General features: G+C 48.2%; 1 protein-coding gene across 1 annotated transcript in view; it reads right to left on the bottom strand.

Annotated features, from left to right (window-relative positions):
- LOC138521701 (upstream-binding protein 1-like) overlaps window positions 1–12,119 on the bottom strand; it is a 52,004-nt gene extending 39,885 nt beyond the window's left edge. Inside the window, exon 1 of the mRNA XM_069634717.1 lies at window positions 11,356–12,119. Coding sequence (XP_069490818.1) covers window positions 11,356–11,438 — 83 coding nt within the window. The 5' untranslated portion in view covers window positions 11,439–12,119. The remainder of the gene's footprint in view (window positions 1–11,355) is intronic.
- Window positions 12,120–15,424: the final 3,305 nt, after the last annotated feature.

Below are 15,424 nucleotides of genomic sequence, written 5' to 3'. Positions count from 1 at the left end.
GGGGATTCCCATCACAAAGAACCATGTAGATCCATTACCCAATGAACCAGTCAAGTCTCCGGCCCAGTCCGTCATTGGTCTGGGAGGGTCGTGCAGGACGCATTTCCTACAGTATGGTTGGCCTTGTTTTCTTGTTTAGCACACCAAGTGACTTGATTCACACAAGCTATGTTACTGGCACTCACCAATATCCAGGATTCGATCTCCAGGGCGGCTCCACTTCCAACCCTCCAGCTGTTGTACGTCCATGTCTGGTCAACCAGCACCTCTAGTCCTGGTTGACCAGACATGGTCCCCTGTCCCAGAATGCTTCACTTCTTGAAAGTGCAATGAAGCTCACTTCACATTCCGTGCCCCCTGAAGTGCTGGCCCAGATAGCGCCGGAAGGCAGCTTTACGAATGCCGAAGGCACCAAGGATGGGGGGACATGCTCTTATTTTTTTTAGCTGGCTGTCCAGACCAGATTCTATGTCATTTCACCGACAGGTGCAATTTAGATGTTTTTTTTTACGAGTATGTTTTAGCAAAAAAAAACTCATCGAAATGGATTTAAAATTTTTGGGGTGTTTCCCCCCAAACCCCCATAACCCATTGTTTTTTTTAACCTATTCCTGACCCCCTCCACACCCCTTATATATGCTTTTCTAGCCCACATATATTTCGATTCGTTTTTTCGGTAAAATATACTCGTATAAAACCCATTGAAATTGCACCCGATGAAAGAACGTTATACCGGCCAGACGCTTCTTCCAGTAGTGCCATAAAGTGAGCACAAATACAGGCAGCAAAGGCTGCCCCATGCCAGGAAGAAGGGGCTAGGGGGTCTTTACAAAGTTGCAATGCTTATATTGTTTAAGGTGGGCTGGGTAGTGGCGCTGGTGCATAAGAAAGGGGACCTTTGGAGACAGCGGGACACTATATTTTGGCCACGGGACAATGTTTGGATGAATCCAATTTGCAGATCTGCATTTGGTTAGCAATTGGGCGGGGCGGTAGGTGGTAACATTTCGGTTCGATTCCGCGGTTCGGGCTGAAAACCTAGAGGCGTAGCCAGGATTGTCAAACAAGTGGGGCCTGAAACTAATGTAGTTGGGCCCACCACAGTGACATTAACATCTGTAAATGCCCCACAGCTGTGCTGAGTGGGCAGTGGTCATTTACAGATTTTGGGTGGGCCTTGCCCGCTCAGGCCGTAGCCCGTCTACGTCTCTGTGAAAAGCTAAATGGCTGCAAGCAAGTGGGCGCTCTCTGGGAAAGACAGCGGCACTGCAAGAGTGCACGGTTTGGGGCAAAACACACGATTTCGGTTTTTAATTCAGAGAGGAGACTTTAGGCACCCAATGGGACAGAGGCGATGCAGGAGGAGCGCCCAAAAGTCTCCCCTAGTGATGGCAAGTTGAGGCCGAAGCAGCATTCTGTTGTCTAAAGCCCCTCAATTCAAGTATGGAAAGCAGAGCGTGATGGTGTCACCGCTGCTCACTTCGATGAGCATGCAGCGTAAATCAATGACGTAAAAGCCGTTTACGCCATGCATTCACGCTATGGCTCACCGCTGCTCACTTCGATGAGCACGCAGCATAAATCAATGACGTAAAAGCCGTTTACGCCATGCATTCACGCTATGGCTCACCGCTGCTCACTTCGATGAGCACGCAGCGTAAATCAATGACGTAAAAGCCGTTTACGCCATGCATTCACGCTATGGCTCATTTTCCAGAATGTGTATGGCAGCGAGGGGAGTCAGAACGCAACTTGTGTTTCTGCCGCCTCCCTTCCTCTCCGCCATGCAACTGCTCCTGCATTTGCGCCGCCGTGGATTTTCATGCCAGCACAAATGCTGGAGATCCCTATGGGGTCCGCCGGCTTTGTGCCAAGGTGGAAAGCAGACAGGCCCCACAGGGATCTGTTGTACACTCTACCTGCAATACTTGCAGGTCATTTTATTTGAAAGCAATCATTTGCTGAGACTCAAAACCACCCACCCCCTCACACTCTCCCGTCCGTGCCGACTGCCCATCCTGCCCCAAAGCGTTAGTGTTCCTGGGTCCCAGCTCCCACAATTCACAGGTGGAGTTTTACACTCGTTAAATAGGTGTTTTTCAGGGGAGACTTATATCTGCTGACATTTTGCGTTTCAGTAGACAGTGCAGTAAGGGGGACCCCCTATTTAACACTACTACAGATTGAGGGAGCCCCCCTCCATCTCTCACACTAGCATAGACTGAGAGAGACCCCCTCTTTTAAACTAGTACAGACTGAGGGGGCCCCTCTCTGACACTAGTACAGACAGAGGAAACACCCCCTCTGACACTAGTACAGACTGAGGGAGCCCCCTCTCTGACACCACTACAGACTGAGGGAGCCCCCTCTCTGACACCACTACGGACTAAGGGTGCCCCGCGCCCTCCCTCCCCCCGGCTTGACACAAGTGAAAAGTGTGGGAGGCCCCTCTATGACACTCATGCAAAAATGGCGGGGGGGATCTTTATCTGACACTAGAACTGACACAGGGAACCCCACCCCCATCCGGAAACCAGTACAGCCCGAAGGAGCCCCCTTCTCCGACACTAGTACAGATTGGGGGGGGGGCATCTTTATCATTCACTAGTAATGACCAAACTACAGACGGAGGTATAACCCTGTGCAGACGTATGGCTCTACACACTGGTAGAGCCCACTCTGACTGCTCAGAATGCCACATTCCAAGCCTGTGGCCCACTCTGACTGCTCAGAATGCCACATTCCAAGCCTACCGGCCCACTCTGACTGCTCAGAATGCCACATTCAAAGCCTACCGGCCCACTCTGACTGCTCAGAATGCCACATTACAACTCGGACTGCTCTGAATGCCACATTCCAAGCCTGCACGCACCCACAGCCAATTCCCCATCACCGCCCAGGCAGATTTACATGTTATGAACAGGCCCCTGTCTAGGCATGTTAATGTAATGACCATAAGCCGGGTGGGCATTACCCCCAGGAAGTCGAGAATTCACATCCGCCTGCTTCAGGGGAATACAGAGGCATAGGCATACAGGTGGATCAAATCATTTTGACTCTTTTCTTTCACATGAAAGAGGGACCCGGGTTATAACACCTTATAGACCCTGCCCTCAGCGTGTACCCGCCATTGTGGGCCCTAAATGTTATTAAATACTCTGGCTGGCCTGAGGCTTTATATTGGTCTACAGGCCCCATATTGCCCACTATGGTCTGCGGACCGGGCCTCTAATGCTTAATTATATCATATTGCCACCTTAGCAGCACTGCGGTTAAGGTTGCATAGCTCTTTGAAACGCGTTTCTCTGAAACGTTTGAAATCCTGGACCGCCCGCTACCAAGGCGTGCATGGGTAAAGTTTGGCAAAGCCGGCTCGCGCATTGAAAGATCGGGTGACATTGGTCCATGATCTCATACTTTAGAACGGGTTACTTTCAAACCTATCGGTTTTCCTGAAGTTTGCCCAGGACTATTGCCGGAGACATTTCTTGTGTTATGTTGACTTATACCACGCACCGCTACCACCATGGGGCAGTCCCCAGGCGCTTGTGCCAAATGCTATTGATGAAGCGCATGGTCTACTTATTCAATTACCCTTGTGTACCCAGCCACAAAGCAAAGGACCAAGGCCCAGACCAGGACAACAAACCACACACGACAAGGCCCGACTCACTGCAGATAAGAACATGGGTCATCCGTGGAGGGCAAGCCCGGTCTCAATCCATGAAGCCATGTAACCATGAGCACCAGGCATAAGAAATCCATGTAGCCGCCGGGACTTGCAGAGGAGCAGCAACACCGCAAGATCCATGAGCAGAAAACACAACTTTCTAGCCCTCTAAAGGGGTGACCAATCACAGCCACGGATAGGAAGACCGAGCGGAAGAGAGGCGTAGCCTGCAAGTGGAGGCTCAAAGATGCTCGGTAGAACCCCATGTCACCCGCATGAGCCTAGTCATTTAGCACGGCTTTAGAATGGATAATGGCGCCAGGGAAGAGACTTTTTTTCCTGACCCCTAAAACACTTTCTCGAAATATTCTAAGAGGGGTATAATTTTATATTATAAACTCCAATCCTAGAGTATTTGGGGAAAGGGTTTGATTTTACAGAGGATGCATTTTTTGGGAAATGTTGCTCCCTGGCGGCCATTTTCCAGGCGGCTTTATCACTGGACACCCTTTAGAACTTATGCCTGGGGCCTGCATGTTCCTGGTGGGACTAATCACAGACAATTACTGGTAAAACTCTACAACACTGTAACAGGCATTGCTATCCCACTCTCCTTCCCTATAACGGCTCCCAATAGCCTCCGAACCACTCTGTGCTGCAATCTGTGGCATTCCGCGCCAGGGTGCCATTTTATTTCTTGCCAGCAATTTTTAGTAGTGGGTGACCTCACCTTTGAGAAACTGAACACGGGAGTAGGGTATCTTTAGTTATTTGGCTGAAATGCCTTTATGCTCAGCGAGAATTCCAGGTAAAACAATTGTTTTGTGAGTTTTGATTGAAACTGCTACAGCAATGTAGGGCATTTGAACAATTTAAGTGACTTTAGGATTTGATTTTCAGGAGTTTAGAGTTCTTGGGATTGGAAGAGTATTCTGTCTAACAAATTGGGACTGTGGAAAATCGGTTTGAGATCTAGGTCAGAAGTGATTCAGTCCAAATATGTGGCATGAGGTGTTTTGCCACTGATAGTATAATATGCAATTTCTGTGAGGGTTATGTGAAAGGTGACTTTGAATGACGTGTAGGGTTATGACTAGGCATCAAGGAGTGGGACCAAGTGTGAAAGGCAATTTGAATGTTCCCAATTATGATCATTACTGGAATGACGCACAGTAAGATTTACGGAGTTCAACATATCCATTCAGGACAGTGAGGAAAAAAGAGGGTATTAATAAAACACTTCTCATTTATGACATAGGTAGAAGCGGCATCAATGAGGTGATTTGAAATGAGCATCTCAAGAACCATTGGGAATCTGTATAGTGAAGACGTTCTAACAGTAATTATTGATCAGCACTAAACTTCAATTGCAGATTAATTTGGGTCACGTTAGGTGCATGGAATGGATTAGATTAGACCACTGAAGGTTTCGTAAAAACACAGTGAGTGTTGGGGGTGGACACTGGAGGGGTTTGATATGAATAAAAAGAGTTAATAGGTGAGAATATATATGAGCACTGGCATGCCCAAATGATTATGATTTGCAACAGAATTGGTTGACTTATTGGATACTAATAGTGGGAATGTCTTTTATTATTTCATGTATTATTATTTTTCCATCGCTCCCCTACATTGTGATACATTGCTGGCCTGTTTACTGGTCTGTATATGAATATTTAGATTTATTTCCTTATTTAATATTTGTAATTGCATTGTGATGTCTAAAGCCCTGATGAAGACCAGTGACTAAAGTCGAAACATGTGTTGGCGCTATTTTCATGATGAATGGACACTAAATAATATATATATATATATATATATATATATATATATATATATATATATATATATATGATATACAACTATTGTTGTCCGAAATTCTACTCCTTTTTGAGTGTATCAATTGTTCGCTTAAAATAGATTAATAGGTATGTGGCGCATAGGCTAGATACTGTTATGTTTAGTATTATTTTTAGTCTTCTTTCGGCATCAAGCCAATTTCTTGATCATGTGCAGCCTAGATGTACCACTGACAAATGTAGTAACTTGACAATTCTGAATAATTGATTGCAAAAGTGGTCAGGGCAGTGGAGTGTAAGCCCACATCTTAGCTTCATTCCTGTTTGAATAGTACCCAACGGGGGGTTTCTTGATCAAATGTGGTGCAAATTGAGAAATGTAAAGAATATTTATTCAGCGAAACTGCTCAAAACAACTAGCCGCATAGTGTAATAACTCATGAAACTGGTCGATATTGCCAGAAAAGAGGCCAATTTTGACCCCAAAAAATGTCCCAAACTGGCATTTTGTGTTTTTAGTTCAGGCATTGCCCTGTTGCCCTATAGGCCAGTCTGAGCCTGGTGGTCGAATAACCTAGGTTTTGTAGTCTAGATCAGAATGTTGGTTTGGGTACACAATTTGCCCCCGCGCCACTCAGTTAGTAGCAAGGAATGTTTGTTAGAGCTCTCATTAGTCTCTTATCGGACAGAATTTCACACAACCAGAACGACAGAAAAGTTCCACTCAATAAGGGTGCATTGACAGTTCGGCTAATTAGAGTTTCCAGCTTCTCCGATTGGCTAAAAGGCAGGGAATTCCAACCAATCAGGGCCCTCATTGTCTTCTTTCACAAGGGTGTTGGAAATAGGAGTGACATTCTGGAAATGCTACACCGGAGGCCAGAACAGAATGAGGTGCAGAATCTGGCGATTCCTCTACCCCGGCAAACATCACTTATCCCTATAGTGGGGGAGCTTTGTGTTTGGGAAAAAGCTTTGGGGGTAGTTTATTCCATTCCCAAAAAAGGCCTTTTCGCTGTAAGTAAGCATTCTAGAGCCTACAACAGAGAGATTAGCCTATGTTCCATCTCGATTACATATTGGCCTAGTCCCTGTGTCTTGGGCAGGGTTTTAGGTTGACTTGGGCTCACTGGGGCAGTCTCCAAACACGGTCCTTGTGCCAGGTCTCACTCAGCTGCCCGATTATAGTCAAGAGCTTGCCAGTGATGCTGCTAAAGCATCAGAGCTAGCACTGGACCCCTACAAGTAAACGCTCTCCAAATGTGTAGATATGACTCGTAGTTTGCCATCACTGGTAAGATTTATTCTTATTTATTTATTTCTATAGCGCCACAGCCCGCAGGCATAAGGGTGCATTACAATTAGACAAGGACAGACAAGAAGGTAACGGGACAACAGGGCAGGTTATGCAACCGGAGTAGTTTGTTTTAAATGGTCTTTGGCTATTTGCAGGTCATTTATTTGAACACCAGTGTTTTCAGTTTCTTCCTAAACGATAAGTAGTTGGATTCTAGTCTAAAATGGTTTGGGAGCTCGTTCCACTTGGAAGCCGCTTTGGTAGGGAATGCCCGCCCAAGTCCATTGGCTTTTTTTGAATGAAAGACTTTCACAGGCCCTTGAGCCTTGGATCTTAAGGCGCGACTTGGATTGTATGAAGTAACTTGATTTTTTAGGTAGGCGGGGCAGATCCAAATATGCAGTGATGGACGATTGTCATCGCTTTAAAAGTAATGTGGTCTTCTAGGGCTAACCAATGAAGGGACCTTCGGTCCTCTGTGATAGGTTACCTCCTTGGGTAGCCCTAGGATGTTATGATGTTATCATAAATGGAATGAGCAGAATAGGCAGTGTGCATTATGTGCTCAGAAGGGTTGCAGGCTTGAATCACTGTCACAGGTATGTCATATATAAACATGTGTCTTTGTTATGAAGTTTCCAAAATGAACGGTGATCTTTGTGCTCTCCTTGCTCACGGGGGCTGTTCGTGATTTCAGGGCTGTCCGAAAATATTTTCTAAATCTGGTCACCCTACTGTTGCTCTGTACCTTTAGCACCATCCTTAAAGGTCATTCGTGCCAAGGAGTTGCCAGCCAGCATTGGTCATTGCGTGCCAGCAAGCCCTACGACATTCAGGAGATGCTCACCCATGCCTCTTTTTTTCCTGTGCATTTTGGAACTTGTGGTTTATTTGTCACTTTTAATTTGACTCTTTAAACACCCAATCGCATGGGGCTCTTTGGCATATATGAGACAAAGTAGCGGCCCAATCAAGCTGAAACCACTTTAGCATTTTACCATTACATCTTTGAGATCTAAGGCCATACGTTTGACAGTAAACCTGAGTAAAATGTTGGCTAAAATTAGGCCTCGAAAAGGGAGTGGGCAGACAGGCACCCGGCCACAACAGGCCTAAACTGGCTCCTTGCCCCGAGCGCCCCTCCTTCCATCTGCGCCTGTTCCGATGTTCTTCTTGCACATCTCAGAGGCTATCGCGAGAAGAAAACGAGATCTCGTGGACTGACAGGCCCGAGTTCGATTCCTAGCGGGGCTACACGCCCGACCTCTGAACATGTCAAGAGTTCAAATATAGGAACGGAGTCCCTTAGTTAACAAATATGCATGGATTGTTTGTGGGCGTGGGGCACTTTTTAAAGCAGGAACATGTGTACTTCTGACGCACTTGTTCATCGATCTTCGAGTGCAAAAAAGTATCGGAGGCTGAAAGTTATACAAGACGATCGCTATTTAAAAATGTGATCCAAATTTATAATCCAAGCTGCGACATTTCAACCAAAAGAATGATTACGTTAAGACTGAACGGGGTCGTCGTCGTGTCTGTTAGCGGGTTTGTGCACAACATCCAGGCCAGGGACCCCCTCACCCCCCAACATCCAGGCCAGGGACCCCCTCACCCCCCACCAACGATACGCAATCTAATTCTAAGTGCTTAGAAGCGGGCACCTGGTGTGAGCTTCTGCACAACTAATGGGGAGTGCACCGAAGCAACGTTCGACTGCACAAGGCGCTGCCTAATCGTATTTTGGGAGCACAGGGAGTAGGGGTTGTCTGCCTCGAGGCGCTATAGAACTGTAATCGAAGGTGGAAGTAATCAGGGTCCCATCTTCCCAGGGTGCGAATATTACTTGAAGTGGGGACCAATCGACGGATGCTGTGCAGCTGGGATTTTGAAGGACACTGCATGCGGTGTTGTATAGTTGGGAGCGTCGGGATTTGGGTGCGCATAGAGCCAGAGTACACCCTGCACAAGGTGCCATTGTCGCTGTCATTTGCACTCAGATGCTGGACATTTAGAGCTTGATTCATGGAAATGTTTTATAATGGCGCAATCCCATAGGAAAAGGTTCTGTGAATCAGGCCCTTAGTGGCTATCACTGTCGGTGCATGGTCTAGAGTCGGTTGTCTAACCTGTGGAGTTACCGGGATGGGGAGGCGGGAGCTGTCATTGCGTTGCTGGTTCAGCGTCTAGGCTAGGGAATTTCCCCAGCTATCTAGGTGACTTTTGATTTGATGTATTTGTACCGTGCACCAGACGAACCTAATCGTATTTAGGCGCAGATGAATGAGGGATTAAACCAGGGATTGCAAGGGAGCCTGTCAAAAGCTTCCTTGGTTCAAATTTGGTAGCAAGGTTGAAGATCAAGGCTGTGCTCTGCAAGAGGCGGTGGACCCGGCACAACACGAAGACAACAGCTAATGAAAGAAAAGTGATTACGGGAACAGGATCAAAGTCATTACAAGCGGTAAATAAAAAGAATGTCTTTGTTGTCAGAACAGGTGAAAGCGGTGAAAGGAGCTATACTTATAAATGGGATCGATAAATGTTATGTCATTTGGACGTGCTATAAAAGTTGTGTCAGAAAACAGGTGTAGCTGTCAGGGGTTACCGAACCGGGGACCAATACAATTATTAGTTAAAAAAAAAAGTAGCCATTCCATTTACAATAAACCTTGTGCACCCACTCCCCTTGTTTGGTGCACTGGCGACTCGCTGCCACCCATCATCGCTGCCAGGCAATGGAACTCCCTCCCACTAGCCCTCAGATCGAAACCCTCACACCTTGCACTCCGCAAAGCTATCAAAACCAGGCTATTCTCCTACACGCCCCCCACCGAAGCCAGGAGTGTCCTTACTCCATGCCACAATGTGTACACAGATAAGAACTCTATGGAACGTGCTCTGATGCGCTATGACACGCACTATGTAACCTCTGTGTAGCCATACCGCCCGTATGTAGCACCATGTACCCCGCTGTGTGCACTTATCTGTAACTGTAACTAAGCTGCGCTGTAACAGCGCAACGATGCCTGCGGGCTGCCTGTGCACTTTATACATGCAAATAAATAAATAAATATAGGGATTCCGAGTGTAAGCGGAAGCGTGCCACCATGCCCTCAACGCCACCAAGAAGGGCTTGTGATGTGCGGTGGGTGTCCTGGCACACTGAACAATGCCAGAAAGGCCTGCCACAGCCTTGGCTCTGCCCTTTGCTTCTAACGCCATTGGCCCCGAACTCCTGCGCCAGTGAGGCGGGCCGTGGCTGCTGTGCTGCACACGATGCCGCGCAGCTCCGGCTACGCGTCCCGCGCGACAGTGAAAGGAAGTGCCGCACAGTATATGGGACCCTGCACTTGGCGCTTAACAGCAGGAAACGCAGTACAGGTTTGGGGTCGTTGGCAGGGTGACCAGAATTTAAAAACAAGCATTGGCAATGGCAACAGTATGGCATTTGTGTAGATATGCGGAAAGTGTCTGCCAGGCATTGCCATACTGGTACTAACTGTCCATTAATGGCAGCAGCTTGAAAATGGGGCGAGTAGCTGGGCATATGAAAGCAGTGCCCGGCAAATGCCCATCTAATACATACACACAAGCCAAAACTGTGGGCCTCGCCAATGCTTGTTCTCAACAGGACTTGTGCGAAGGGCACGCATGTGCTTATGAATCAGGTGGCAAAGGGCACGCCTGGCTAAGAAATGTTAATTGCACCAGTAGCGGGGTTACACCTCCAACTAAACCATCAGCTCTCAGAAGACTGCTTTGTAAATATCCTGGCAGGCTCTGCCAGTGCAACCTTTGATTCCAAGGCTTGAATGAGCCAGTTCAAGCAGATCGCATGAGGATATGCTTTGGGTGGAGCCGCAGAGGCGTAGACAGGGTAGGGCCTGAGCGGGCAAGGCCCACCCAAAATCTGTAAATGCCCACTCAGCACTGCGGTGTGGGCATTTGCAGGTGTTAATGTCACTGTGGAGGGCCCAACCACATTAGCTTCAGGCCCCACTTACACCGCAGGTGGGGGACGGTCAGAAAGGGGGTGGGACCGGCCCAGGCATCAGCATGTCCATGGGGAGCGCATGGGTGGGTAAATAACCAAACAACACCTACGAGCTGCGTGCCCCGCCCGTGTCTCCCTGTCTGCACTCTAATGCACTATGTTTGCCTTGTAGGTGGCACCCACCTAATAGGCCAAACTAAAAAGGAACGTATGCGCCAATTGGTAGAGCTCCACCTGTCTCCAAGGTGCGCAACAACCGTCCACACATCACCATTCACCGACATGGTTAACAATCACAGACAAACAGCCTTCACAAATCTTCTTGCGTTGACCGGATGTGCTGAACTGAGGCAAGAGGCCTTTCCCTGCCCCCCCCCGTACCCCTACAGATTGAGGAGCAGCACCCCACATGATTGGCAATGCCCCCCACGGTGCCCAATAATGCGGTCACCTCCACAGAGCCTAGTGATGCCCAACCCACCCAGCGAATCCCCTCCCCAACACAGAAGGGCTCCCTCGCGATGCCCCGCACACTTCCTAGTAACTTCCATCATCGGCGCACAGCACGCGATGGCGCCCGCGGCGGCCTCACCTGAATATGCTGCTGGAGGAGCACTGGTAATGCTCCGCGGGGGTCGGCCAGAAGTGCTCCGGTTGGCTGTGCCAGAACAGCATGGTGCCCCGGGCAGCGGGTTGGGGCCTTGCCCGGGGGCGGCGGTGCAGAGTGGCGGGGTGAGGAGCGACGAAGTCGAAGGAGGGACCGGCACCGAGGTCCGCTGGGGTCCGGGCTTCTGCCGCAGGCGGCGGATCAGAGAGTGGCGTGGGGGGCCAGAGCAGTGCAATGAGAGGCGTCCCCGAGAGGTGTTGTGCAGGGAGTTCCGTGCGGTGCGGTGCGGTGCGGTGCAGTGCAGTGCAGTGCGGCCCCGTGGATCCCAGAGCAGTGTCTCGGCCCGGTGTCGCCTCGTTCCCTTCAACAGTACTGATGGGCGAAGAGGCGCAGCCGCATTTATGCTCTAGGCTCACCTGGTGGCAGGTGGGCGGACTGCGATTGGCTGCCTGCGTCCAGAGAAGGGTTGCTATTGGTTGCCTGCGTTGCACTTGAAAGCAGTGGTGCGTGTCGACGAGTCGATTTTCCAGCTCTACCCGAAAGGCGGACCAAGAAGCTAGGGCATTGGAAGGGTGAAGGGGGGAGAGAGAGAGGGAACCCGGGGGTGACGGGGTGGGAGAGTTAAAGGAGGAGAGAGAAGACTAGGGGAGGAGAAAAGGGGAGAGTATAAGAAGGAGAGAGAAGAGAGCAGGAGGGCAGGAGAGAAGGGAAGAGTAACAGAAGAAGAGAGAAGGGACCAAGAGAGAAGGGGAGAGTAACAGAAGAAGAGAGGAGGGGGGAAGGAGAGGAGTGAAAGGGAGAGTAACAGAAGGCGAGAGATCAGGAGAGGAGGGGGGGAGAAAAGGGAAGAGTAACAGGAGGAGGCGAGAAGAGGACGGAAGACCAGAGTGGCACAGGAGGGGGCGGGGGAAGGGGGTAAAAGAAGGAGGCCATAGGAGAAGAGGAGGGGAGAAAAAAGAAGATCGGGGGAAGAGTGGAGTAGAGTGGAGAGGAGATACACAAGTGAGGCAAGACTCGGTTAGGGTGGACAGGAAATGCAAGGATGGGCAGGCAGCTATGGGATGAGAGAAAGGGGAGATGAAAGAAGAGAAGAGGATTCTACAGGAGGAGGGAAAGGGGAGATGCAAAGAAGGGAAGAGGATACTACCGAAGGAAAGAAAGGGGAGATAAAAAAGGGGAGAGAATATTACATGAGGAGAGAAAGGAGAGATGAAAAGAAAGGGAGAGGATACTACAGAAGGAGAGAAGGGGAGATAAAAGAAGAGAAGAGGACACTACAGGAAGAGAGAAATGGAAGATGAAAAGAAGGGAAGAGGAAACTACAGGAGGAGAGAAATATGAGATGCAAAGAAGGGCAGAGGATACTTGCGGAGGAGAGAAGGGAGACGAAAAGAAGGGAAGAGATACCAGCGAAGGGGAGTTGAAAAGAAGAGAAGAGCACACTAGAGGAGGATTGAAAGGGGAGATGAAAAGAAGAGAATATTATTTTACAAAGAGAAAGGGGGGACTAGAGGAGGATTGAAAGGGGAGATGAAAAGAAGAGAATATTATTTTACAAAGAGAAAGGGGGGATGAAAAGAAGAGAAGAAGATGCAGGAGGAGAGAAGGGGGAGATGAAAAGAAGGGGGATACTACAGGAGGAGAGAACTGGGAGATGAAAAGAAGAGAAGAGCATACTAGAGGAGGATTGAAAGGGGAGATGAAAAGAAGAGAAGATACAGGAGGAGAGAAAGGGGAGATGAAAAGAAGGGGAGAATATACTACAGGGAGAGAGAAAGGGTAGATGAAGAGAATAGAGGAGGATACTACAGGAGGAGAGAAAGCACAGATGGAACGAAGGGAAGAGGATACTACAGGAGGCGAGAAAGACGAGATAAGAAGAAGGGCCGAGGATACTAGCGGAGGGGAGACGAAAAGAAGAAAAGATCCCTCTACAGGAGGATTGAAAGGGGAGATGAAAAGAAGAGAAGATAGAGAAGAGAAAGGGGAGATGAAAAGAAGGGGGAAACTACAGGAGGAGAGAAAAGGGAGATGAAAAGAAGAGAAGAGCATACTAGAGGAGGATTGAAAGGGGAGAAGATACAGGAGGAGATGAAAAGAAGGGAAGAGGAAACTACAGGAGGAGAGAAATATGAGATGCAAAGAAGGGCAGAGGATACTTGCGGAGGAGAGAAGGGAGACGAAAAGAAGGGAAGAGATACCAGCGAAGGGGAGTTGAAAAGAAGAGAAGAGCACACTAGAGGAGGATTGAAAGGGGAGATGAAAAGAAGAGAAGATACAGGAGGAGAGAAAGGGGAGATGAAAAGAAGGGGGATACTACAGGAGAAGAGAAATGGAAGATGAAAAGAAGAGAAGAGCATACTAGAAGAGGATTGAAAGGGGAGATGAAAAGAAGGGGGATACTACAGGAGGAGAGAAATGGAAGATGAAAAGAAGAGAAGAGCATACTAGATGAGGATTGAAAGGGGAGATGAAAAGAAGAGAAGATACAGGAGGAGAGAAACGGGAGATGAAAAGAACAGAAGATACAGGAGGAGAGAAAGGGGAGATGAAAAAAGGGGAGAATATACCACAGGGGGAGAGAAAGAGTAGATGAAGAGAATAGAGGAGGATACTACAGGAGGAGAGAAAGCACAGATGGAACAAAGGGTAGAGGATACTACAGGAGGTGAGAAAGACGAGGTAAGAAGAAGGGCAGAGGATACTAGCGGAGGGGAGACGAAAAGAAGAGAAGAGCACTCTAGAGGAGGATTGAAACGGGAGATGAAAAGAAGAGAAGATAGAGGAGGAGAGAAAGGGGAGATGAAAAGAAGAGAAGATACAGGAGGAGAGAAAGGGGAGTTGAAAAGAAGGGGAGAATATACTACAGGGGGAGAGAAATGGTAGATGAAGAGAATAGAGGAGGATACTACAGGAGGAGTGGAAACACAGATGGAACGAAGGGAAGAGGATACTACAGGAGACGAGAAAGACGAGATGAGAAGAAGGGCCGAGGATACTAGGGGGGGGGAGACGAAAAGAAGAGAAGAGCCCTCTAGAGGAGGATTGAAAGGGGAGATGAAAAGAAGAGAAGATAGAGGAGGAGAGAAAGGGGAGATGAAAAGAAGGGGGGAAACTACAGGAGGAGAGAAAAGGGAGATGAAAAGAAGAGAATAGCATACTAGAGGAGGATTGAAAGGAGAGATGAAAAGAAGAGAAGATACAGGAGGAGAGAAGGGGGAGATAAAAAGAAGGGGGGATACTACAGGAGGAGAGAAATGGAAGATGAAAAGAAGAGAAGAGCATACTAGAGGAGGATTGAAAGGGGAGATGAAAAGAAGAGAAGATACAGGAGGAGAGAAAGGGGAGATGAAAAGAAGAGAAGATATAGGAGGAGAGAAAGGGGAGATGAAAAGAAGGGGAGAATATACTACAGGGGGAGAGAAAGGGTAGATGAAGAGAATAGAGGAGGATACTACAGGAGTTGAGAAAGACGAGATAAGAAGAAGGGCAGAGGATACTAGCGGAGGGGAGACGAAAAGAAGAGAAGAGCACCTAGAGCAGGATTGAAAGGGGAGATTAAAAGAAGAGAAGATACAGGAGGAGAGAAAGGGGAGATGAAAAGAAGAGAAGAGCACTCTAGAGGAGGATTGAAAGGGGAGATGAAAATAAGAGAAGATACAGGAGGAGAGAAAGGGGAGATGAAAAGAAGGGGGGATACTACAGGAGGAGAGAAATGGGAGATGAAAAGAAGAGAAGAGCATACTAGAGGAGGATTGAAAGGGGAGATGAAAAGAAGAGAAGATACAGGAGGAGAGAAAGGGGAGATGAAAAGAAGAGAAGATACAGGAGGAGAGAAAGGGGAGTTGAAAAGAAGGGGAGAATATACTACAGGGGGAGAGAAAGGGTAGATGAAGAGAATAGAGGAGGATACTACAGGAGTTGAGAAAGACGAGATAAGAAGAAGGGCAGAGGATACTAGCGGAGGGGAGACGAAAAGAAGAGAAGAGCACCTAGAGCAGGATTGAAAGGGGAGATTAAAAGAAGAGAAGATACAGGAGGAGAGAAAGGGGAG

The sequence above is a fragment of the Ambystoma mexicanum genome, chromosome 13, assembly GCF_040938575.1.
Source record: "Ambystoma mexicanum isolate Mex_15411 chromosome 13, UKY_AmexF1_1, whole genome shotgun sequence".
In the NCBI taxonomy this organism is placed as follows: Eukaryota; Metazoa; Chordata; class Amphibia; order Caudata; family Ambystomatidae; genus Ambystoma; species Ambystoma mexicanum.
Note: the sequence above shows the minus strand (reverse complement) of the source record. Positions and strands in the feature narration are given on the sequence as shown.